The sequence below is a fragment of the Vulpes vulpes genome, chromosome 3 (assembly GCF_048418805.1).
Source record: "Vulpes vulpes isolate BD-2025 chromosome 3, VulVul3, whole genome shotgun sequence".
Taxonomy (NCBI): Eukaryota; Metazoa; Chordata; class Mammalia; order Carnivora; family Canidae; genus Vulpes; species Vulpes vulpes.
The window spans coordinates 111550710-111575593 of record NC_132782.1 but is presented as its reverse complement, the minus strand read 5'-3'; the positions used below and the strand labels follow the sequence as shown (position 1 = coordinate 111575593).

At 54.2% G+C, this 24884-nt stretch overlaps 2 protein-coding genes across 8 annotated transcripts; one reads left to right on the top strand and one right to left on the bottom strand.

Moving 5' to 3' along the window:
• The first annotated feature begins 21 nt into the window (after positions 1-21).
• On the top strand, positions 22-15211 carry DNAAF8 (dynein axonemal assembly factor 8). 3 transcript variants are annotated; one of them, XM_072751404.1, is made up of 10 exons: positions 48-262; positions 1056-1163; positions 3073-3246; positions 4414-4542; positions 6454-6951; positions 8644-8758; positions 10262-10400; positions 11889-12032; positions 12366-12473; positions 13071-15211. In XM_072751404.1, exons 3-10 carry the CDS (start codon positions 3091-3093, stop codon positions 13354-13356), a joined length of 1575 nt encoding a protein of 524 aa, XP_072607505.1. In that variant the 5' UTR covers positions 48-262; positions 1056-1163; positions 3073-3090; the 3' UTR covers positions 13357-15211. The 3 variants fall into 3 exon arrangements, with proteins under 3 accessions (XP_025858824.2, XP_025858823.2, XP_072607505.1); XM_026003038.2 differs by lacking the exon at positions 1056-1163 and having other exon boundaries at positions 46-262; XM_026003039.2 differs by lacking the exons at positions 1056-1163; positions 4414-4542 and having other exon boundaries at positions 22-262.
• Positions 15212-15697: 486 nt separating this feature from the next.
• ZNF500 (zinc finger protein 500) lies at positions 15698-24527 on the bottom strand. 5 transcript variants are annotated; one of them, XM_072751405.1, is made up of 7 exons: positions 24389-24527; positions 23312-23787; positions 21280-21439; positions 20995-21065; positions 19731-19842; positions 17339-17806; positions 15698-17009 (listed from the first exon to the last, which is right to left on the bottom strand). In XM_072751405.1, exons 2-7 carry the CDS (start codon positions 23711-23713, stop codon positions 16678-16680), a joined length of 1545 nt encoding a protein of 514 aa, XP_072607506.1. In that variant the 5' UTR covers positions 23714-23787; positions 24389-24527; the 3' UTR covers positions 15698-16677. The 5 variants fall into 5 exon arrangements, with proteins under 5 accessions (XP_072607506.1, XP_072607508.1, XP_072607507.1 ...); XM_072751407.1 differs by having other exon boundaries at positions 19731-19839; positions 24389-24522; XM_072751406.1 differs by having other exon boundaries at positions 23934-24488.
• Between the last annotated feature and the right edge of the window lie 357 nt (positions 24528-24884).

The window sequence follows — 24884 nt, the reverse complement described above, 5'->3', positions numbered from 1 at the left end:
CAATCCCGTCCCAGGAGAGGCAGGACGCGCCAAGTCGCGAAAGAGGGGGGGGGCAAAAGTGCGGTTGGCAGCCCAGGAACGAACTCTGCCGAGGGCGGGTATTCCAAAGGCGACCGCAGCCTCAGTAGTTGGGCCGCGGCACGAGGGGCGGACGCGACCGGAGGGACGCACTGGGAACTGTTTATAGCCCTGTCAGGACCGCGCAGAGAGGGGAGGCGGGGGCCCGAGGTGAGCGGCCTCGGGCCTGCCGCGGCTGCGGAAGGTACAGGTCGGGATTTGGGCAGGACGGCGGGAAACGGAGAGTGGGAGTGGGTGGGAAGACGCGCGACGTGTTCTGTTTCCCAGCTTTAAAATGTAAAACCCGGGATCCCTGGGTGGCGCAGCGGTTTGGCGCCTGCCTTTGGCCCAGGGCCTGATCCTGCAGACCCGGGATCGAGTCCCACGTCGGGCTCCCGGTGCATGGAGCCTGCTTCTCCCTCTGCCTGTGTCTCTGCCTCTCTTTCTCTCTCTGTGTGTGTGACTATCATAAATAAAAATTTTTAAAAAATAAATAAAATGTAAAACCCTGACGCGGGAGGCCTTTGGCGTCTCGTTGTCATAACGACGGGGCGCCCGCCCGAGGGCGGGGCTGAGGGCGGGGCCAACGGGCTGCAGCCAAGAAACGGATGTGGAGGCGGCGTCAGGATTCGGAGGAGGCTGGACCAGCTCTTGCGCCTAGCTCTAGGCGTGAACCCCGGGCTGCTGGATGACCCTGCGCGATCTGGCCCGTTTTCACCGCATATTCCAGCAACGGATACCTCCTTCCGCCAACAAGCTGGGCAGTTTTCAGCCTCAGAGTCACTATATGTGCTCTTCCTGCTGCCCCCAGTGCCTTTCCCTCCCTAGTTGCTCTGTCTGCCCAAAGAACCTAGAGTCTTTCTGGTAGTACCTGGTGCTTCTGTTGTCCCACAATCTGTCCCTCAGAGTCCCGTTTCTTTCTTTTTAAAAATCTTATTTATTCATTCATTCATTCATTCATTCATTTTTTTTAAAGATTTTATTTATTTATTCATTAGAGACACAGAGAGAGGCAGAGTCACAGGCAGAGGGAGAAGCAGACTCCATGCAGGGAGCCTGATGTGGGACTCGATCCCAGGACCTCGGGATCACACCCTGAGCCAAAGGTAGATGCTCAACCGCTGAGCCACCTGGGTGTCCCTATCTATTTATTCATGAGAGACACAGGGAGAGAGGCAGAAGGAGATGCAGAGGGAGAAGCAGGCTCCCTGCAGGGAGCCCGTTGTGGCACTCGATCCCAGGACCCTGGGATCACGACCTGAGAGCTAAAGGCAGATGCTCAACCACTGAGCCACCCACGTGTCCCCCCAGATGCTCAGCCACTGAGCCACCTAGGTTTCCCCGTTTCCAAAAAAAAACCTCCCCTGATGTGTGTGTGAGGTGCCTCCCCACCCTGCTGTTCACAGTTCAGGGTTCACCAAGCTCCAGCTCCGGCTTCCAGGAGTGCAGAAGATGCATGGACCCCACCACTCACATCTGTGGCTGCCACCCGATGGGGGCCCTGACCTCGAGTTAAAGACAGGCCAGGGGCACAGCAGCCTCTGGCACTGCAAGGGATGTCCAGACACTGGCTCTCAAGTACCATCCTCCCACCTTCTTACCCCCGTCTTGACCCCTCAGGGACCAGGCCTTCTCCTGTTAGACTCTGGGACACAAAAGAGAAAGGGATCTGATTAAGTGCCCCGGGCATTAGGGATTAATTCAAGTGGTGACCCCAAAAATATCTCCTGGGGACTCCAACATGTCTGTTCCTTTGTAAGGGGGCAGTAAAGTGTAGTCAGGTTTTAAATCTCCTCTTACGGGATCCCTGGGTGGCGCAGCAGTTTGGCGCCTGCCTTTGGCCCAGGGCGCGATCCTGGAGACTCGGGATCGAATCCCACGTCAGGCTCCCGGTGCATGGAGCCTGCTTCTCCCTCTGCCTGTGTCTCTGCCTCTCTCTCTCTCTCACTGTGTGCCTATCATAAATAAAATAAATAAATAAATAAATCTCCTCTTACTTTGATATAAATTCTATCTTTGTCTTTTACTAACAATATAACTTCTCTGAGTCTGTAAAATATAGATAATAGTATCTATGTTCTGTGGGATATAAAGTTAACATAATCTACATGTCATATATACATATTCTATTTATCACATACATATACCTCCATATGTATATGTATTATTATATATCACTGTATATATCTACATATAGTTGACCATTGAACAACACAGGGGTTAGGATTGCCAACCCCCCACACTGTCAAAAATCCACATAGAACTTCTTTTAAGATCTTATTTTTAAGATTTTTAAGTAATCTCTATAATCTCTATATGGGGCTCAAATTTACAACCCTGAGATCAAGAGTCACATGCTCGGGATCCCTGGGTGGCGCAGCGGTTTGGCGCCTGCCTTTGGCCCAGGGCGCGATCCTGGAGACCCGGGATCGAATCCCACACAGGCTCCCGGTGCATGGAGCCTGCTTCTCCCTCTGCCTGTGTCTCTGCCTCTCTCTCTTTCTCTCTGTATGACTATCATAAATAAAATAAAATTTAAAAACTTTAAAAAAAAAAAAAAAAGAGTCACATGCTCTACCAACTGAACAAGCCAGCACCCCTCTACATACAACTTTTGACTCCCCCCAAAACATTAGCTCATAGGCTACTATTGACCAAAAGCCTTATCAGTAACATAATTAGTCAATTAGCACATATTTTGTAAGGTATTCTATATTGTATTCCCACATAAAGTTAGCTAGAGAAAAGAAAATCATGAGAGAAAATACATTTACAGTACTGAACTGTATTTGTCGAAAAAAAAAATGTGCACACAAGTGGACCGGTGCAGTTCAAACCTGTGTTGTTCAAGGGTCAGCTGTATAGCTGTGGGCTCTGCCTGCACTGCACACACAGTCTGTTTTTACCCCCCATGATGTGGTAGGTGCTTGGAAAAGGCAGCCCTCTCCCCCTACCTGGCTGAGCTCTTGACCCTTGACCCCTGGGCCCTCTCATTTCGCCCTGTGTCCCCTGCAGGGCTGCCTGGATGATGGCATGCTGAGAAGCATCCCCGGAGCCTGGGCCCCCATGGCATCCCAGGACAAAGATACGGAGTCCTCACCTCCCTGGGCCTCCCAGATAGGGCCTTGGGATGCCATCCTCGAGGCCGTCAGGGAGCAGCTCCCATCTCTGGACTCAGATTCCTCCTTGGTAAGCAAGCACCTTCTTCCTATGTCTTCCTGGGCCCCGACTGCCCTTTCTTCCCATAGCAACATGATGCTGACCCAAGAACAGTTTTGGAGCTTATCAGCTTCTGTGTTGGTCATAATCTCAGTCTTTGTTCTCTGAATACATTTACTGGTACTCAGCATCCTCACAGGCCATTTCAGTGACCCCAAACCATGACTAGAGAATTCCTCTAAGAGCTTATCATGATGCATCAAAATGGTAGCGTGCATTCATTGAACAAACATTTAAGGAGCCTACTTTGCTTCTTCAAGAACAAGAAGCCCTTTGTAACGTTACAGACCTGGGAGTCCCCACCTCGCTATGATGGTAATTGTGTTTCTAGTTTCTAACATTGAACACCCAACGGAGAATACTGGGTGACAAAAGTGACTCTGAATTCAGCCTTTAATGGGTGCAGCAGGGTCTCCACGTGGTGGATGCTGGGGACTTCACTGCGCCCCTACTGATGGTAAAAGGTAAACAAGGCACAGGCAGGAGCTCCTTAGTAGCAGGTGCCACACAACACAGGTTGCAACGAGGCATTTAAGCAAAGCGCAAGGGGGATAGATGAAGCCTGTTAGGTTTGGGTGCTACCTGGGATACCTGCAAAGATGAACACAGCACAGGTGCCTGGGCCTCGGGTATCTTCCAGTGCTTGGCAAGGCTAACAGAGTGGATAACGTGACCCTAACACCCTGTCATGTCTCCATTTGCTCTCACCTCCAGATATCCTCGCGGTGAGCTGAGGACTCCAAGTGTCCCCTCTCCCCTTAGAGATACCAAGTTTCTGTGTCATTTACGTGTTGGCTAAAAGTTGTAGGGCGGAGCGAAAGCTGGGCTCTTCTTTCAGCTACCTCCTCGCTGCCCTGTTCATTCAATGCCGGGCATTAACTGAGCACCTGGTGTATGCAAAGTCTTTGGGGGCGGCGGGTGTACGCAGAACTAGGAGCCCTGGATCTCCCCTTCACAAGGCTGTAGGGCCGAGTCCTTTCCTAAATCAGTGGCAGGAACCAGCGAGGGTGAGGGCCCCTGGGAGAAAGCTGATCTCCCCAGATGACTCCAGAGCCGCAGGGCAAGGGCAGGTGGATCCTGAAGCCCTCGGCTCTGCCTGCTGCCCTGTAATCCCAAAGTCCTCTCGTTTGTCCACAGTCGGACTGCGGGACAGAGGAGCTGTTCATCTTCCAGCGAGATCAAACTGCCCTGATCCCAGACTTGTCAGAGGAGCTGACTGAAGACCCTGCCAGGGCCTGGCTTGCTGCGGTCGATGGGTCTCCTGAGGTCTATAGGGAGCAGGCTCTGGGGACTCTGTGGGCAGACTGGGGTATGGGTGTGGGTGTCTATGCTCACTGGACCCTAACTGCAGTGGGGGGCAAAGAGGTTAAAAGCCCAGAATTCCCTAAAATTTTATTGATTTAATAAGGGTGACAGTGGGGATTCAGAGGTAAGAAGGTACTCCTAGCTTGAGAGATGAGGTGAACACAAGAAACAATTAGAAAACACCACAGCACATTTTGTAACTAAGCATCATAGTCTAGTTAGTTTTTGCCAACCATCAGGGCAAATTTTCCATCTTCTTCTATTCGCGTTTCCCAGAGACCAAAAATTCTATCTAAAATTAATAGTTTGATGCTTAAAATTAATTGCTGCTTTTATAAATAGAACCCATCAATAGGCTTTCATCACTGGGCAGGTCCCATCCGGTTAGGCCTGTTGGGCTCTTCTTAAAAGCTCCAGGAGACTAGCTTGGCTCCTCTGTGATTCTTATGACTAACTAGGGTCACTCATTAACCAGGGGAATGGCGCATGTCAAAGACCAAGCCAGCCAGACAAAGCAGTGAATGCAGACTTTATTCCCTAACAGCTGACAGTAGGGGACAGAGCTGAGCTCTGGTTTGTGCAGAGCTGACTGGGGTTTTACAGGGAGGAGGAGGGAGGGGGAGAGCAGGGCCCACTAGAGTCAGAATCGTGAGGATCAAAAAGAGCCGGTCAGCGTGGGTGGGACTGGGCCAGGTGTGTCTGCCGGCAGGTATGGAAGTCAGGAGAAGGGAGACAGAGGCCGGTCCTTCCTGATGGGAACATTCCAAAGGAATGGCTCCCAGGCCCCCCGCAGATGCTTCTGGGCTGTAAGACACATGCTCACAATAATAAACCCTTTTCTGTAAATGCTCTAAGAAAGGGAGGTCAGGTGTTGGCTGGAAGAGACCCTAAATTCTCCTGCAGCATTGAGCTTCCCTTATCGGGCAGGCATTTCAGTGGGGGCTGGGGTCCTCCTAGCCGCCTGCCGCTGGAGGCCTTTGTAGAGTCTGTTCAAGTCTCTTAGTGCTGGTTTGGACAGAGTGGTTATGTGCCAAGCAGCCTGCACTTCTCAGTGGAAGCATGGACGCAGAGTCGTCTTACAGAACCAGTCAGGGCATGTCTCCCACCCATCACCATCACAGACATCACCTGCTCACTCAGCCATCCTTGAAGTATAACCCCAAACAGAAATTCCCAGGGCTGCCGAGAGCTCTGGTTAGTTTGGGAGCAGCGATGTCCACACAACTTCATCTTGTGTTTTCTTCATTTCTACAATTACCTCAGCAACTCTTCTGGAGAATTTTTTTCCCCCGTCTGGGACAGGAAAGCCTGCACCAACTCATGAGGGCAGAGACTGTGGGCTTGCTCTGGAGTCAAAGGTCCTGGCTTTCTTCTTGTCACCCCTCAATAGCCACGTGGCCTATTCACAATGACCAAAAGGTAGAAACAACCCAAATGTCCACAACACACAAAATGGACCAACAAAATGTGCTCTATCCATACATTGGAACACCATGCAGTCCATGAAAGGGAATCAAGTACTAACACATGTTACAACCTCAGTGGACCTTAGGAACACGAAGCTAATAAGGACACAAAAGGACAAACAGTGTAGGATTCCACTCATGGAAGATCTAGAATAGGCAAATCCATAGAGACAAAGTAGACGGAGGTTACTAAGGGCTGGGGCGTGGGAAGGTACAGTCTCTTTGGGGTGATAAAAAAGCTTTGAAAATAGGAGGGTGATGGTTACACATTAGGAATGCACTTAGTGCCACTGTAGGATTTACAAGGGGCAAAAATAGCAAGTTTTATGTTACATATTTTACCACACACATAAAAATTCCCTAAAGTAAGGTTTGGAGGATGCTGAAGACACCTGTTTTCCCACAGCCAGGTGTGGTACCCGTGGGATTCACTCCAGAACCCCAGAGGCAGTGGGGCACAAGGACAAAGGCTTCTGCGTCCCTACAAGGCGGGGATCCTGGAGGGCCTGTGGAGAGCTGTGAGGAGGCCACTTCCCTTCTTCGAATGCCTGAGGACACCCCCATGTGGCGGGAAGGCAACCAGGGGGCCCAGAGTCATCCCTGGGGGCCCCAGGGAGAAGCCACCTTCTCTCCCTGGGAAGGCAACCTGAAAACAGAGCCCCCCAGCGCTGCCTTATGGGCCTGTTGGGGTGCAGATTCCATAGGCCGCAGAGCCCTCCGTAAGGAGAGAAGGAAGATGATTGAGAAGGACATACTCTATAAAGTTACCTGGGATGCCCGGGACTCAGCCTGCAGTGGCCAAAGTCAAGTGGAGGGGGCATCCTGTGCCGCACCAGCAGCAGGTCTGAGACCAGAAACGCCCCCAGAGGGGTCTCGGGAAGGACCTCCAGTGCTCTCCCTCAAGGTAGGCATCCCCCCTGGCCTGAGCTTCCTCCAGGAAGCTGGAGGAAGTGGCCATGAGCTTGTCCTCCACAGGCCAACCTGAGGCCCACCCTCTACACCTGTCCCAGTCTATGGGCTGCTGTGCCAAACTCTCATAGACTAGGGGCTCTTAAACCCCAGAAATCATCTCTCACGGTTCTAGAGACTGGGGGAGTCCCAAGACCACAACGCCCAGCACATTCGATGTCCAGTGAGAGCCTCTCTCCAGGTTCATAGACAGCATCTTTGGCCGTGGCCTCGGTGGAAGGCTCTGGGTCTCTGATAAGAGCTCCACCTTCCTGACCTACTGATCACCTCATGGCGGCCCCACTTCCAAAACACCATTACACTGGGGGTTAGAATTTAAACCTGTGAGTTTTGGAGGGACACAGTCTATAGCAATGACCTTAGGCCCCTAGGTTCCAGGTCCTCCAGTGGCTGGTCATGCCTGTCTGCCTGTCCCAGGGTGGGTGTGGTCCCGGCAGACAGACCATCCTCAGGTAAAGGTAACAAGAACAAGGAAGAGCAAAGAGACTCCAGCCTTCTTTAAAAAAAGAAAGAAAGAAAGAAAAGGAAAGAACACTAATCTGAAGCATGCTTATAAAGACAGACGACCACATATAAGATCTAGAACAAATTTTGTTAAAACAGATAGTGTGAGCACCTGTTAACACTGTTTAGCTCATTAATGAGGGAACCAGCAGGATGATAAAGCCAGTTCAGAGAGACTATGGAAAACTGGGATTTTGTAAAACACTGGGGAGAAAGAAAGGGATGCTGAGATAAAATTGCACATTAAGTACACAATTGATCAACATCCTGCAAGTCAACAAAGCCATTTGTTACCTCTGGAGTTATCATCTCTATGGGACAGAGAAAATCACCACATGTGTTCTCATTTTCACAAAGTCCTACGTGGGTGGACCCTGGCCAACCCTAGAAACCAAATTACCGCTCCCCACCCCAGGGAGGTGGGCTCGTCAGAAAAGCTCCAGCATGACATCTAAATTTGTACAATTCTTTTTTGCCTTATTTGCAAATTTTGATGATTTTCTTAACAAAACTGGCATCATGTTGTGCGTGAAGGTCATTTTCCCCAATTTCATTCTTACCAATTGCTGTTTAAATAAGACATTCTATCCTGTTTGGCCTGAGGCACTTGTTTTCACTCACCTCTAGGGCTGCAAGGAGCTGCAGGAGAGTCCACAAGCTCCTAATTCACTTCCTCCCTCCTCTCATCACACCCAGGCGCCTCCAGTGCTCTCTTACAAGTCCTCCCATGATAGGGTGATAGGGCCGCTGACAGGGGCCAGCCCAGAACAATCAGTTCCTTAAGAGAGCAACACGTTGAAGCTTCCCAAGACTTTAAACCTGTATGGGCCTAGAGAGCTTTAAGAAAACACCGGGTTTCCAGGCCAAACAGCATTTGTGCCAAAAACAAAAGTATTGCTCAAAAAAGGCATAGGAAGGAGACGGCAGGAGGTGCTGTGCCCCTCTCCCCCACTGTGACGGAGGTGTGGGGGAGAGAGTGCCCAGGTGGGCAGGCACCCAGTCCCTGACTTCTAACCCACGACAACCCACGATGGCCTCCATTGGTTGCGGCAGCTGTGGAATCGGGCACTCCCACCGCCAGGCCCCTGCGGCTGCCTCGTAATCACTGCTTTAATTATTTCAGGAACTTGAAGAGTGGGATTTGGATCACATCCTTCAGAGTCTGGCAGGGCAAGAAGGTGACAGGGGAGATCGTGCACCTGGAGCCACGTGGTGGGCAGCTGACCACCTGGACCGAGGTCTGACCTTGAACGCCAGGCCCCAAGTGCATCCCCACAAGCAGCTCCTTCTAGGCCCTCTCAATAAAATAGGGTCAGCCCTGCAGCCCACCACATCCTCTCTGCTGCTCAGCCCTCACGCCCCCCAACACACCGATGCCAGTCCGCGGAAACTTCCATCCATCCATTCATTCATTCACTCATTCGCTCATTATATATATGACCCCCTCCGAGGAAGTGGACAAGGCTCTGAGGCTCTGGGGATATGAGAGAGACCTTCAGGCAGGTCCCGACCTTTGAGTGACACCTTTCCCTCCTGTCCACCTCCTTGGACCTTCCTCTGTGACTGGTGCTCCTTCAGCCAGCCCAAAGCACAGCCGCTTCCACTCCCCTCCCCATTTAAAAGAAAGCCAAGGCTGGGATTACTGGCTGCATTCTGACCTTGCTCTGGGCAGTTCTGTAAATAAAAGGAAAGCTCCTCCTCCCCTCTCCAGCCACAAAGGTAAGTGGAGACTGGCCTGAGGCAAAGAGCAGCGTTCGGGGTTCCAGCCTCCAATTCCAGAGCCCCGCCCCCGCACCTGGCTGACTGATCCTGGTGCTGTTTCAGCAGGGGTTTGTACTCTAACGCCTTACAGCATGTGGAGAAGCCCTCCCTCCTCCAGGCAGTGCCTGCTCTACCTGCTTAGCTTACCCCAGTGAGTAAAGCTGGGTACTCCAGTACGTTCCTTACGGCACGGTTTACGATTGGGGAGATTTGGGAATGACCCAGATTCAATATTCAACAGGAGTCAGGCTCAGTCGGCTACACCACAGAAGGCTCTCAAGCTCGGTGAAGCGAATCTATGTGTATTGACACAGAAAATCTGTTCAGTGAAAAAAAAAATCTATAGAGGATAATCTTGCTGCTTTTTTTTTCTTGTGTGTGAATGCACAACTTTTTTTTTTTTATTATTATTTATTCATGAGACACAGAGAGAGGGGGTGGGGGGCAGAGACACAGGCAGAGGGAGAAGCAGCCTCCATGCAGGGAGCCTGACCTGGGACTCGATCCCAGGTCCCCAGGATCAGGCCCTGGGCTGAAGGCAGCGCAGAACTGTTCATTGTGGTTCTCTCCGCCGCGTGGGACTTGGGGTGAGGAAGCGAGGTAAAGGAGCGGGAGCGGGGATCCCTGGGTGGCTCAGTGGTTTAGTGCCTGCCTTTGGCCCAGGGCGCGATCCTGGAGTTCCTGGATCGAGTCCTGTGTCGGGCTCCTGGCATGGAGCCTGCTTCTCCCTCCTCCTGTGTCTCTGCCTCTCTCTCTCTCTCTCATAAATAAAAATAAATCTTAAAAAAAAAAAAAGTGATTTATGTAAACACATTTCTTAAAAAAAAAAAAAAAAAGGAGCGGGAGCGCTGTGAGTGGCAGGGGGGCGCACGGCGAGCTATAGCCACAAGAGGGAGCCCGAGGGTCCCTAAGGCTCAGGCCGCTGTAAGCAAACAGCGGGTGTCCCCACTAAGCAGCCTCCCCGCCTTCTCTCCCATCAGACCGCATCCAGCCCAACACCCAGGACAGACTCATGGACCAGCTCACCCTTTTGTGTGCCGCACAGTCCAGAGGCGCTTCTGCCTGGAAGGTGCCCGCTGATGCGCCCCAGGACACCAAGCCGCAGGAGGCCGGCAGCAGGTGAGACTCCTGTCCTCTCTGTGGAACTGGCCGGGACGCTCTGCTCAGGTCCGCTCTGGGTGGGGCGCTCGATGTCTGTTTCTCATTTCATCTCAAGACTCTGATCGGGTGGCTGCTGCTATTCTCTCCATGGTATAGATGGGGATACTGAGGCTCAGGTAGACTTACCCAGGCCTTACATGGCAGAGCTGGGACTCAAGCCCCAAAGCACCTGCTCTTTGCACACCCCATGGGGACCCTCCCTTCTCCATCCACTGGCGTCCTGGAGCAGGGCCCTGCCCCCCTGGTGGCTGTTAATGAGGCTAGCCCTGCTGTCTGGCCCGAGCCAGGCCAATCAGAGCCTTTCTCTGAGAATTTCCAATCTCCCCACCTCTGGAAGGGAGTGGAAGGCAAGAAAGGCCCCAGCTGTAGTGAGAAAGACAGGCTGGCGGGGCAGAGGTGGGCACAGGGCACTGGGATCCATTAAAACCTAGTTTCCCACACTTTGGTTGTTCCACTCGTTTCTAGGAATCTGAGAGCCAATGAATGGGCTTCTGTTCCTGCCCACCCAGTGACCAACAGAAATATCTAGGGCGCCTGGGTGGCTCAGGTGGTTGAGCAACCAGCGCTTAGTTTCCTTAGTTTCGGCTCAGGTCATGATCTTGGGTTCCACACTTGGGAGTACGCTGCCTTCTCCCTCTCCTTCTCCCCTTGCCCCACTCCCTACTCCCCCTTACACCCTGTTTCTCCCTCAAATAAGTCTTTTAAAAAAGCGACATCTAGACCCATACTGTTCAATTGATAGCCACTGGCTGGCCACCCATGGCTACTGAATGCTTGAAACATAGCTGATGCAACTGAGGAAATGAATTTTTTTAATTTATTTTTATTTTATTTAAAAAATTTAAGAGCTTTATTTGAGAGCACACACAAGTCGGGGAGAGGCAGAGGGAGAAGCAGGCCCCCACTGAGCATGAAGCTCAGTGCAGGCTCCATCCCAGGACCCCGAGATCATGACCTGAGCTGAAGGCAGATGCTTAACTGACTGAGCCACCTAGGCGCCCCTAAAATTCATTTTTATTTTTTATTTTTAAGATTTTACTTATTTATTCATGAGACACACACACACACAGGCAGAGGGAGAAGCAGGCTCCATGCAGGGAGCCCAGTGTGGGACTCGATCCCAGGACCGGGATCATGCACTGGGCTGAAGGTGGACGCTCAACTGCTGAGCCACCCAGGCATTCCTAAAATTTATTTTAAAATAAAATATAATTTTAATTAGTTTATAAGTAAATTTAAATAGTTGCTTGTGGCTAGTGGCCACCACACTGGGAAGCACAGCTCTAGAACACTTCAATCCCCACCAGATAGTCCTGATGGACGGTGCTGGCACTCTGGAGGGCTGTTCTGAAGAGCCCGAGAGCAGGTGCTCCTACAGGCCCTAGCTCAGGTCACACTGGGTAATTACCCAGAAGTGACTCAGAAAGCCTTACTCTCTCATCTCAGATCTGCTCCGATGGAACCGGGCTTCCAGGCTGAGCTGGGCCTGACACTGGCCAAGGGCACACAGCCAAGGAGCCCAGCAGAGCCTCCTACCATCTTCATCGATCTGCGGCCCTCAGAGCCATCAGACGTCGGGGCCTTGGAAAGGTACTAGGAGTGGTGACAGCCCTGCTTTGCAGTGGTCACCTTGGCCTCAGGAGGAACAGGGGCATGGACAGGTGGGAGTAAGGCCAGTGTGGGCCGGTCCCAGGGCACCACTCAGTGGAGAAGTACTTTAGGCCAGGAGCTGAGCCTGGCCAACAATCCCACTGGGTCCCTCCAGCAGGCTCTCCCTGCAGGCAGGGAAGAACCCAGGCAGAGCTCTAAGCAAACAGAGTGGGGACTTGGGTACATTGCCCTGGGGTATGTCCCTCCACTTGGCAGGAAGTCCCAGTGGCCTTGTGTCAACATCCCGTGAAGCTAGCTTTCCTCTTCCCTCAGCCCTAGCTCCAGTTCCTCTGACAGCGAGGAAAAGGAAGAGGACACAGAAGCTCTCAGAGACCAGCGGGGCCCAGCCGAGCGGGAGTGTCCTTCCTCCCGAGGGTTACGGTAAGCACCAAGGGGCTCCCACCACCCGGGGACGTCCCATCTCTGCTTTCCATAGCAAGGCCTCAGCCAGACACATTTAACATTTGTGTTTCATCTCTGTCTGACCCACAGGGGGCCAGCACGTGTGGGCCTAGGAGTGGTCTGGGAGGTGGCCCGTGGTACTCCACCTGGGGCCCAGCCTGGACGGCTGTCCTCCCAACACACCAAGGACACCTTAGTTCGCTCCTGAGAGGGGATTAGTCCTTGCCTTCTGAAAAACAGTTCCCCAAATTGATTTGCTCCCTACTAATGATAGCATTGGAAGTGAAGCAATGTCGGGATCGGGTAGTGATGGTTGTTGGCTAGAGATGAAAGGCCTGAGGTAGGAAGTGCAGTGTCACATTCAGAGAAGGCCCGCTCCCCACGATGCAGAGGCCCCACTTTGCTCCTAGAAGCCTTCAACATGCTGACAAGCCCTCAGCACAAGCTGAGAGGCCTAAATCTCTCCCTTACTGCTTGAGAACCAGGGAACACACTTCTGGAAGCGCTCTGGCCTCCTCGCGTTGGGAGGTCTGGCTCCACTTGGTGTTGGCTGAGGTGGTTTCTCTTGTGTCACAGGGACTGTACCGGAAAAAGTCAGCTTCTCCAGCAGCTCAGGGAATTTCGGAAGGGGACGGCTCAGCCCAATTTGCCTACTGCTGTGGGTCCCGGTAGCCAGAAGGCTCAGGTACCTGAAGATCCAGCCACCTCCAGAACCAAGAGGAAGCCACATGTACCACCGTGGGCTGAGAAGCAGAGCACCCAGGCCAGATGCCCAGGGGGCAGTCCCAGGGTGCTAGGGGACGACACTCTTGGGCCAGGGACAGCCAGGGAGACCCTGGTGCCTCCCCTGGGCCAACTGTAGCTGCCTCCAGGACTGGGGTCTGAGGAGCTGGGCAGGATCACTACACTCTCCATCCACATGCCCAGGCCCCTGGCTCTCCCTCGTTCCCGTGAGAAGGTGCTTCTGCAGCACAGGGACCCTCGGGCTGGGGGTCAGGTCATTCTGTGCATTTAGAGCAAGAAGGCCGGAACACAACTGTGCACAGACCATGATGACAGCTCCTCTGAAAGTGCCGGGAAGCAGACCCCACGGAGACCATGGTTTATGCTGACACACCAGGGCTGCCGGCACTTGCCTCTCCTGCGTCCGCATTCTCCTCTTTTCTGTGCATCTGGTATTGCCATCATGCAAGGTCTTTTTCAAAGCTAAAACTTAAGTAAAACATATTTAGAGAATCTCAGGGTTGAAAGGATCTTGGAGAACTGAGCCTCATCTTCTGGGTCCCTGGATGCCTGCTGTTTCATGGGCTGAAATGAAACCACGCACGCTCCCCCCCACACACACACCCCAAATGGACTCTTCGATAAAGGGGTGAAGATTGTTGTTTTTTTTCTTTAACCAAGATACAAAGGCACACATCTGTTTTAGGGTCTTTCCAAACTATGGGTGGAGTTGACCTTTACATAGAGATAAGAGTACTGAGTGTCCTGACCCCAAACTGTCCCCACAGAACAGGGCGGCGCCCGCCTGGTGTATGACCTCCTTCCTGCTCCTTTGCGAGCATTATCCCCCACCGCCCCTCCATTTTCAGAGTCCTTTCTATTGTTCTCAGCCCTGCACCCCCAACAGACTGAAGCCCTGATCTGTGGCTACCTCTGTTCTCTTGTTTCTGAGATTCTGCTTCTCAGTCTCCACCCTGCTCCACCCTGCCTGTCCCATGGGAAGAGCAGTCCACCTGTGACATGGGCTCAGTAGCTTGGCAGGGTCCTTGGTATCTGAGCTGAAAGGCCTGAGTGAAGTAAGAAGTGCAGTGTCACATTCAGGGAAGGCCCGCTTCCCAAGGTGCAGAAGCCCCACACGATGGTGCAGGGGGCCCACTCAGGCTCATATGCTGGATCTGTTGTTTTTGGAACCGCAAAGCCTGTGGATAGGATCCCGAAGGACAGGATCCATGTCAGGGTCAAATGCAGCTTTTCTCCTAAAGTGGTACATGATTAGGCAAGTAGAAAAAATGAAAAATTTTGAGTTGAGAAGTATCACACGGCTTTGCTCCTAGAAGCCTTTAACGTGCTGACATGCCCTGTGACATTCAGTTGGAGTTACCACCTGCTGAGTGAGTGGAGAGTGGGCAAGGGTCTCTTTCCACCAAATCCCGCACTGGGGAAGGCAGGTTCTGCTCGGCCTCAGCCACAGGCAGCCAAAAGCAGGGCCACGGACCCCACTTGATGTGGCCATGGGAGCACCAGCGCCCACCCCCAACAATGAGGGGCCAGGTCCGAGACCGCTCCCACCAAGGCCACAGGAGGCCCTGGCTGGGCCTACCTGCAGGGAAGGTGGCCAGGCTGTCCCCCAGGTTCCCGGTCTTGCCCATCTGTGAAAGCCCCTCACCCTCTGCTCTAGGGCATGTGCAGCACAGCCGGGACTCAGGCGCTGGGCAAAGGCAGACAAAACGGACCCACCACCCGCCATGCAGCCTGTCCAGAGCAATGGCCAGTTTTTTCCCTTTAAACCCATTTTCCGGGATCCCTGGGTGGCACAGCGGTTTGGCGCCTGCCTTTGGCCCAGGGCACGATCCTGGAGACCCGGGATCGAATCCCACGTCGGGCTCCCGGTGCATGGAGCCTGCTTCTCCCTCTGCCTATGTCTCTGCCTCTCTCTCTCTCTGTGTGACTATTATAAGTAAATAAAAATTTAAAAAAAAATTAAAAAAAAAAAACCATTTTCCCCACCTTTACCCCTTTTAATGCCAGGAAGTTCATTTAGGATAAAAACAGTGACAGAAAATAAACTTTTTGTTCCAAGTTCAAGTGGGTAAATGACCGTTAAAGGCAAGCCAAGATGATGTGGGAAGTGTTCTGATCTGAGTTCAAAGCCAGTTCTGTTGCCTGAACAAGGTGCTAGAAGCATTCAGGACCTCAGTCTCCCATTTATAGTGAGAGTCACAAAAGCCCTGTCCTAGGACTGGCTGAGAGAATATTCTGGAAGAGGCACTAATGGGCCCAGGTCCCAGGCCAGGAAGCATGCAGCCAGCCACCTCCAGCACCAACCTGGACGTAACAGGCAAACCTGCAGACTACCGGCTGCGTAGGGAAGGTGAGTGGTCAGCAACACCAGGCATGCTCAAGGGCTCTGGAAGCTGGCCTAGGAGGTATGAACCATGCTTCAACTGAGTGGCCCCCTTCCCCAGAGAACACACAGGGCAGGAGGACTGACTTTGTTTATTAAGGGAACCGAGAACAGATCACGTACCCTGGAACCTGGGTTATGCAGGAAGGTAGAAAATATCTACAGTGATTGGGTGACAAACAGAAGGGAGCACAGCACAAGGTCCCAGGCCAGCCCACCATGGGAAACTGCCACACTCCCTGCACGGAATACTAAAACCGAGTGGTTTTAGGAGCTGCCCCAAGACTCCAGTAATGATGAAATGGAACAAGGATTCTACACGGCTCCCCTCAGCTTCCCCGGAGAGAGTGGATGTGAACAGGTCAGAGGCCTGTCCGCAACAAAGTGGGGCAGCCAAGGCTGCCTCTGTCCTGGCCACTTGAGCAAAGGCAAGCCTGGCCTCCTGCCCGGGGCAGATGGCAAGGCCAGTCGAATCCACAGGCCGCCTCACGGGCTGGGGGAGGTTGGAAGATGTGGTATCAGGGAAGCGTTCCCACACCAGGCATCCACCCTTCAGAACAGCCGTGGATCCACGGTGACCCCGCTCACCCCACTGCCCCCACAGGGGTACGGAAACAGCCCTTGCGGCCTATATACTGAAAGTGTGGCCAGGCTGGAGGGGAAGGTGGGAGGCCAGGGAAGCCTGGGGTGTGGAGCTGCCGACAGAAGCGGAGCCCTGGAGGCTTCTGTGAAATGGGCTGACAAGTGTCCCCAGCTTCATGTCCACCCATAATCTCAGAATAGGCCCTTATTTGGAAATAAGCTCTTTGCGGATGTAATTAAGATGAGGTCATTCTGGACTGGGGGCCCTAAAGTGAACGACGGTGCTCTTATAAGCGAAGAGGACACCAGAGCAGAGAAGAGGCAGAGATGGGGGTGAGGCGGCCACAAACCAGGAACACAGGCAACACCCGAAGCCAGGAGGGAGGCATGGGATGGTCTCTCCTATCAGGGCCTCCAGAGGGAAGCAGCCCGGCCCACATCTTGAGTTCGGACTCTGGCCTCCTGAACTGAGAATCATCCCTGTGGTGAGCCACCCAGGCTGCGGGACCCAGGGCCACCTGCTCCACGTCTAGCCACCACTGCCAAACCCAGTGCTCGGATTCTTCCCTCAGCGTGGGCACCTGAAACGTCCCACAGCTGCAGGCTGGGCCCACACCAGGGGCTAGTGGGGTAGGTGTGAAATGCCTTCAGATGGGATCCCTGGGTGGCGCAGCGGTTTGGCGCCTGCCTTTGGCCCAGGGCGCGATCCTGGAGACCCGGGATCGAATCCCACGTCGGGCTCCCGATGCATGGAGCCTGCTTCTTCCTCCGCCTGTGTCTCTGCCTCTCTCTCTCTCTCTCTGTGACTATCATAAATAAATAAAAATTTTAAAAAAAAAATTTAAAAAAAAAAAAAAAAAAAAAAAAAAGAAATGCCTTCAGATTAGGGTTTTAGTTCCAAGACAGTAACTCCAGCAGCTTCATGAACTCTGACCTCGATATTCCGAAAGGGACCTCGGAAGCGGACAGCTCGAGTGGCGGCTGGACCTCGGCCCAGGGGCCTCCTGGAGCCGCGCCGTGGGGGGGCTCTGCTGGCCCGGCTGGTGCTCCCCACTGTGCGTCCGCTGGTGTTTGTGGAGGTCGGTGCCCCGGCGGAAGCCCCTGCCGCAGGCTGAGCACACGAAGGGCTTCTCACCTGCGTGTGTCCTCCGGTGTGCGCTGAAGTGGGAGCTGTTGCTGAAGCGCTTCCCACACTCGGCGCACGCGTACGGCCGCTCCCCGGTGTGCGTCCTGCGGTGGATGACCAGGCTGGAGCTCTGGCTAAAGCGCTTCCCGCACTCGGCGCATGCGTAGGGCTTCTCGCCCGTGTGGACTCTCTGGTGCGTGCTGAAGTTGGAGCGGTCACTGAAGCCCTTCCCGCACACCTGACACTTGTAAGGCCGCTCCCCGGTGTGTGTGCGCTGGTGCTTCGTTAAGTGGGACGTTTTACTAAAGCCTTTGCCGCACTCAGGGCACGTGTAGGGCTTTTCAACTCGTTGGGGTCCTCCTCTCTCCGGAGGCTGCTCGGGCCTGGTCATGCCCCTGACTGGCTCTCGGTCCCGCTCCCTGCTCATCGACACATGCTTCCTGGAGTCCTCTCCATCCTCAGGTTGCAGCCCAAGCCCTGAGACAGAGAAAGCACAGTGCCTGAGGCCTTCATGGGGAGAGGGACACTTCTAATGAGAGAAGGCACAGGCCGTGCGGCCACCCCATTGGAAAACATGAGAGCAAGCCTCAGAGCACTCAGCAGGGGAGTCAGCCCTGAATGGAGATGAACGTGAACCATGGCCAGCAGCTCGTGAAGCCCTCACACCAGCAAGGTGGGTGCTGTGACTGCCCCATTACAAGAGGGGGAAACTGAGGCACGAGGACATTAAGGAGCTCACCCAGAGTCACTTGGCTAGTAAGTCACAGGCGGGCTCTGGAGTGTGGACTCGTAAGCTCTAGGCCAGAGTTGCTCACTTGGGGGCAATGGTGGCTGTCAGAGGGCACGTGGCAATGTCTGAAGACATTTTAGTTATCACACGTGGGGAGAGGTGTTGCAACTGGCATCTAGAGGGTAGAGGCCAGGAATGCTGGTGAACATCCTAAGGCTCACAAGGTGGCATCATCACAGAATCACACGAGCTCCAATGTCAACAGTGTTTTGGCGTTCAACCAAACAATGGCACCACCACCAGGTAAGGGACCTCTGAGGAGGTTACCCATAGATCTGCTTAACATCTACAATCAGCTGACTGTAAATGAAGCAGATTGCTCTCCATGCTGTGGGTGGGCCTCATCTAATCAGTTGAAAGCCTTAACAGCAGAACTGAGATTTCCCAGAGAGGGACAGAGGAAGACAAAGAATACTAACCAGGCTTCATGCCTGGCACGGAGCCCAATACAGAGCTTGATCTTCCAACCCCGAGATCATGACCTGAGTTGAAATCAACAGTTGGAGGCTTAACTGACTGAGCCACCCGGAAGCCACCCCCAGAGAAGAATTCTGCCACAAGACTGCAACACAGAAATCCTGCTGGTCTCCAGGCAGCTGGCTTGCCCTGCAGAGAGCATACTCAGGACTGCAACAGCAACTCTTACTCGAATTTCTTCTAGCCTGTGGGCCTGTTCTACAGCTTTTAGGCTTCCCAGCCTCCACAATCCTGTGAGCCAATTCCTTAAAATAAATTAACTTACACAATTATTGGTTCTGTTTCTCTGAAGAAACTCAACTGATACAGAGAAACATCTTGGGCACCTGGGGGTGCTCAGTGGGTTAAGTGTCTGTCTTCGGTTCGGGTCATGGTCTCAGGGCCTGGGATCCAGCCCCACACTGGGCTCCCTGCTCAGCAGAGTCTGCATCTCCCTCTTCCCCCTGCTCGTGCCCTTTCTCTAATAAAATCTTAAAAAAAAAAAAAAAAAAAAAAAAGGCCTCTCACTTCCTTCAGAACCCATTTCAGGGGCTGAATGGGTATCTGGAGCGTGAAGACGAGCTGAGCAGAGGAGCAGAATAGTGCTGGGTGGGGGGAACTGGGGGTGGGGGGAAGGAGAGCCTGTGGATGGCCAAGGCCTTGCCGGAGCAGCTCTAACCATGGGGCCCTGGGCAGCACAGAGGCTACAGTGAAACTGGGCCAACCATGTGGTCCACTCCCACCTGCCTGGGAGGAGGTGAGCGGTCATACCCTCCCCACTGCGGCTGGGCCAGCGGCAGGGCACCAGCAACCCTGGCTTTGCAGGCTACACTCAGCTGGCTGCTGAGCAGACTCTCCAGGCAGTGCCCCTGGCCCCCCCCAAACCAACCTGGGCACAGGCTGAGTTCCTATTTCAAGATGCTCCCCGTGACCACTCGGCCACTGCAGTCTGAGCGCTATGGTACTGGCTTTGTCAGTTGTGGGGAAACATGGAAGATACTGGGCCTTGGGTCCCTGAGGCCCACACCCCGCTGCTGGGAAATGTTGAGCCAGCCACAGCCAACCTTAGGAAGGAGCCACCCCACCCCCCCGCAAGACTGGTCCACGTCAGACATGCCACGGATGAGCAGGGGCCAGTGGCTTCCCGCATATTACCCCTCTTCTCCGGCAGCACGTCCCAGCTGCAGTCCCGCAGAGTCGGGTCCGGGCGTTGCCACTCCTCCTGGGACAGGTACGCTGCCATGTCCTCCAAGGTCACTGGTGCCTGCTGGAACGGCACCCACTCAGCCCCACGCTGCTGCCCCTTCACGTGGGCCAGCCTGGTGCGCTTGCCACCCGTCCCACCTGTATCACAATGGCAGGTCCTGCCTGCCACCCCCAACTCCCTCCTTCCATATGCCATCCTCCATCCCTCCTCCTCAAGCTCTGCTCACAGAATGGCTCAGTCTTGCTTACTGGGAGGGAGGACACTGTCACTGCTGGGCCAGAAGACAGTGTGGACAGATTAACCGTATGGAGCAGCTGGTTCTGCTGTGCGCTCAGCCACCAGGGCCCACGCTCCTCAGGGGCACGAGTCAGGCATGCCCTGCCTCAGCTCAAATCAGCCCTGGGACCCAAGTGGGGTGTCTTGGAAACTTCGGGATGCCTCTAGGTCAGTGGTTCCAAAATCTAGCACCAGACCGACCTGAAGAGTATATTAAAACCCAAGCAAACAATGTCTAGAAGAAGCAAATCCACAGAGACAGAAAGTAGGTTGCCAGAGACTGGGGAAGAGGGTTGGGGGGGCTGCCAATGGGTATGGGGTGTCCTGGGGAGGATAATGTTTTGAGGACTATGACGACGGTTATATAACTATAAATATGCTAAATGTTATGCACTCTAAATGGCTGAGCCACCTGGTATGTGAATTAAAGCTCCATAAAGCTGTTATTTTTTTAAAGATGTTTGTTTTAGAAAGAATGAGTGAGAGTGAACACGAGCAGGTGGAGGAGCAGAGGGGGAGAGAGAATCTCAGGCTCCCTGCAGAATACACAGCCTAACGTGGGGCTCGATCTCACGACCCTGAGATCATGCCCTGAGCTGAAATCAAGACTGAGCGCCCCAGGTGCCCCACAATAAAGCTGTTATTTAAACAAACAAGCAGAGGAGAGTCTGATTCCAGCCCAGGGCTGGGGGAAGAATCTATATTTTTACCCAAAGTCCCAAGAGTCTAGTGCCTAGTTGGGTTTGAAGCAACTGCCCCAGCTCACCCTTAAGCTCCCCAATCCTCCGGGACACACCTCATACCCAGATGGCATTCGAGAGAAGACTTTTGGAGGAGAAAGTCAGGGTAAAAGGGCCATTCCAGAGGGAGCCACTATATGAAAGCTGGACCCAGCACGGGACACACACACGCTGCAGACTGGGAACGCCCACTCACCCGGGACCAGGATGGAACAAAGGACGTGGCCGATGCTGATGCCATCTCCTGATGCTGGGAGGCCGCTGGGCCTGGGGAGAGCAGAGAGTTGCCAGAGAAGGGCGCACGGCCCACCTGTGCACACAGCAGCAAAGTCCCAGAGGCGCAACTACTCCCCACCTCCGCTCAGCTTCCGGGTAGGAACCTGTCCTTCCCACATGCAGAGGCCCAGCCTCCTAGGACACCCCCCTCCCTCCAACTCATTCCCGTGCAGGGCTTCTTTCACCTAGAGGGATGGCTACTCACCCCTCTTTGGTCTGTGGCCCCGCTGGGCTGGGGGCTGCTGGCTGGAGCATCCAGACCCTTCCTCCAGAGACAGGTCCCCTGGCCTGGCCGCCTCTTGGTGTTTCAAGCACTGTTCTCCTGTCCCGTGGGGCAGTACATCATCAGGGAGCACTTCCACGCCCTGCATGCAGAGAGGAATCTGCCCACCAGCTCCCGGAAGGTTGGGAGAAAACCCACAGGGTTTCCAACCACTCTCGTCTCAAGCACCCCTGGCCATCCTCCTGTTCCCTGGCTCCGCCCAGCTGTACCTCACTCCCCACCAGGGCTTCCTCCCCCTGCTACCCCCACGGCCCTCCACATGTCAGAGTCCTCGCTCCAGACATGGCAGGGGAAGGAATGTGAGCTGGGAAGAGCTCAGGCTCCCAAGCGGGACAAAGTGAGACCTGCTCTGTCCCTGAGTGAGTCTCCATGGTCTCTCTCCATCACACTGCATTGGTGCCATTGTCACATTCACCCTTCCCTCCTTGGTGCTCCCAACAGACTCTGGGCCAGCACCACCCTGAATCGGGTCTCCTTTCGGAAGTTTGGGCTACTACATGTGCTGTGGTTTTGTTGTTGTTGTTGTTTTGTGTGTGTGTGTGTTTTTTTTTATGTGCTGTGTTTTTTGAAGTCACCTACCAGTGCTTTGAAACAATCTATATCCCAATTCCACAGAAGGTGAATAGGATGAACTTGAGCTCTGCAGCAGTACTTGGGACAAGAGACATCCCCAGGGAACTGTGAGACCAGCGTGAGGGACCCCTACACTAGGCTCGACATTCCACACCTCTGAGAGGAGACAGTCCCCAGAGGTTACGAGGTGCACAGAGACAGAGTGAAGCCATGCTAAGAACACCAACACCGGGGATCCCTGGGTGGCTCAGTGGTTTAGCGTCTACCTTCGGCCCAGGGCGGGATCCCGGGGTCCTGGGATCGAGTCCCACGTCAGGCTCCCTGCATGGAGACTGCTTTTCCCTCTGCCTGTATGTCTGCCTCTCTCTGTCTCTCATGAATAAATAAATATTAAAAACAAAAAACAAAAACAAGAACGCCAAGGCTGGAGAGGCTGAGAAGGGATCCCGAATTCTTGCTGGCCACCATGATAACAGGGCTTGCTTCCTGCAATCAACTCACATGGTGATCAACTCTGGGGGGGATGTGTCTATCCTGAGGGACAAAAAGAAAAGCAGTGAGTAGCCAGTGGCACAACCACAGGGAGAAAGATCACCTGTCCATGTCTGCTAAATATTTAATCAGCAAAAACTAATCTAATCTAAACAAGAGGAATTTATAAGACTTCCCACTCCTTGGAATGCAGCCGGTGTGACTTAGGAACTACATCTGACGTTTTGTTTAGTTGTTTTTTTTTAAAGATTTTATTTATTTATTCATGAGAGACATGAAGAGAGAGTCAGAGACACAGGCAGAGGGAGAAGCAGGCTCCATGCAGGGAGCCCGACGTGGGACATGATCCCGGGTCTCCAGGAACAGGCCCTGGGCTGAAGGCAGTGCTAAACTGCTGAGCCACCCAGGCTGCCTTCATTTTGTTTAGTTTTAACTTCAAAAATCACATGCGGCTGGTAGTGACCAGCATGGGATGGCGCAGCTCTAGAGAGGCTGGGGACATGTGCGGGTTCTGAACAGGGCATCCACCGCCCGCACCTTTTTCTTCCTCATTCTGCCATCTCTTCAACCTCCAGGGCCCTGCCTGGGAAGATCTCCAGCCTTCCCCCACAGGCCCCCATGGAAACCTGTGTCTGAGCTATGCTGGGATGATGTTAACGATTTAAACCACACAGCTCAGAGAGGGCTTAGCGGGGCTGTGTGTGCTCAATCAACAGGCTTACACCCATTAGCCAAGGCTGAGAAACATTGCAGTTGTCTTTTTCAATTCACAGGGGCAGGCCATAGCTCCAGAGCCCAAAGAATCTCCAAATGCAGACCTCAGGAACAGGGCCCTGAGGTCTTGGGGCCCCATTTCCTCACCTCCGGGCCAAATTGCCCCCCACCTCACCCGCTGCCTCTGTTTCCTGGGCTCCCGCTGCAGCCCTTCCACGAGGACCACGGCCTCCTCACCACTCTCCGGCTGCTGCTCCCACACCCGGGCCTGGATCTCCCCCGGCAGCACCATCAAGAACTGCTCCAGCACCAGCAGCTCCAGGATCTGCTCCTTGGTGCGAAGCTCTGGCCGCAGCCAGCGGCAGCAGAGCTCCCACAGGCGGCTCAGGGCTTCCCGAGGCCCGGCCACTTCCTGGTAACAAAAGAGCCGGAAGAGCTGGCGGAAGGTCTCAGGGCTGGGGTCTTCCGACTCCTGGGAGGGCTCCTCTTCCCAGCAGAAATCCTCCTCCACCTTCACGATCAGGATGTCGTCTTGCTCCAGGGGCGGTGGAGGATGGAGACCGGGTGTGGCCGCCATTGTCCGGGGCAGGCCTTGCTTTCTTGTGCCTCAAGGGTCAAACTTGCGACACTGGAAATGATGTGTTCAGGACTCTGCGGAGAAACAATAAGATGATCTGAGTGCAGTGTGACGCCCGATAAGCATCTACCCACAGGCCCTGTCCTCGCCCCAGAGCCAACTCACCCTCATTGACAAAAGGAAAAGAGCTGAGCTAAATCAAAGCGTCCTGGCTGCTCACCCGCGGCTGATTCCCGGGGCCTCGGTTCCTCATTCAAGGAGCAGAGAGAATGCTATCCCCACACACAGGCTGCTGAGGGCGCTAAACGGGGGTATCTGGAGGGGGTTTTGCTCATTGCCTGGAACGCGAGGGGCCCGAGCTCGAAGAACGCGGTTTTCAGGATCACGCTTGGCCCCTCTGGAGATGGGAGCACCCAGGGCCCCCTCTGCCCAGGGGGACGCGGACTGGATCGGCAAGCCCCCAAGGCCCGCCGGGCATCCCCGGGATGCTCACGACAGCCCCTCCAACTCCAGGGTCCAGGCTCCAGACTCCAGGGTCGGGGGTCCGGGGAGGGCCGGGACTTCCGGCCGGGCTGCGTCTCCCGGCTCCGTGCCCCGCTGGAGGGTGAGCGGCGGCCCAGGCCGGCGCGAGATGGAAGCTCGGGCCGGGACCCCACGCCGGGCGCCCGCACTCACCGGCAGCGCGGCAGGCCAGGCGGAGAGCAGGACCCCGGGCGCGGGGGCGTAGCGGAGAGACGGCCCACAGCGCGGAACCGGGAGCCGCACAACGCACCACAGAGATGGGTCCTCGCGAGCCACGGGCTCTACCCGCTGTGGGCGGGCCCACCGGGGCACTGTGGGAAATGTAGTCCTCGCGCCATTGGCGGAGCTGGCTGTCGAGCGTGGGACTGAGTCTGGATAGGCGGGCCCTCGCGGTGCATTGTGGGCAAAGTAGTCCTTGAACCGCGTGGGCGGGCCCACGCGGGGGCATTATGGGTAAAGTAGTCCTTGCACCTGCAGGGAGCACGGGAGGGGTCTCGAGGCTCCGCAGGTGCTGGGCGGTTCTCCCCACCTCTTTTCCGTCTGGCCTGGGAAAAGTACACGGTGGGAGGGGGCTTGTGAATTTACGTTTCTATTTGCATGATACTTTGTATGGACCAGGCTCTGTTTTAAGTACTTTGCGATAATTAAC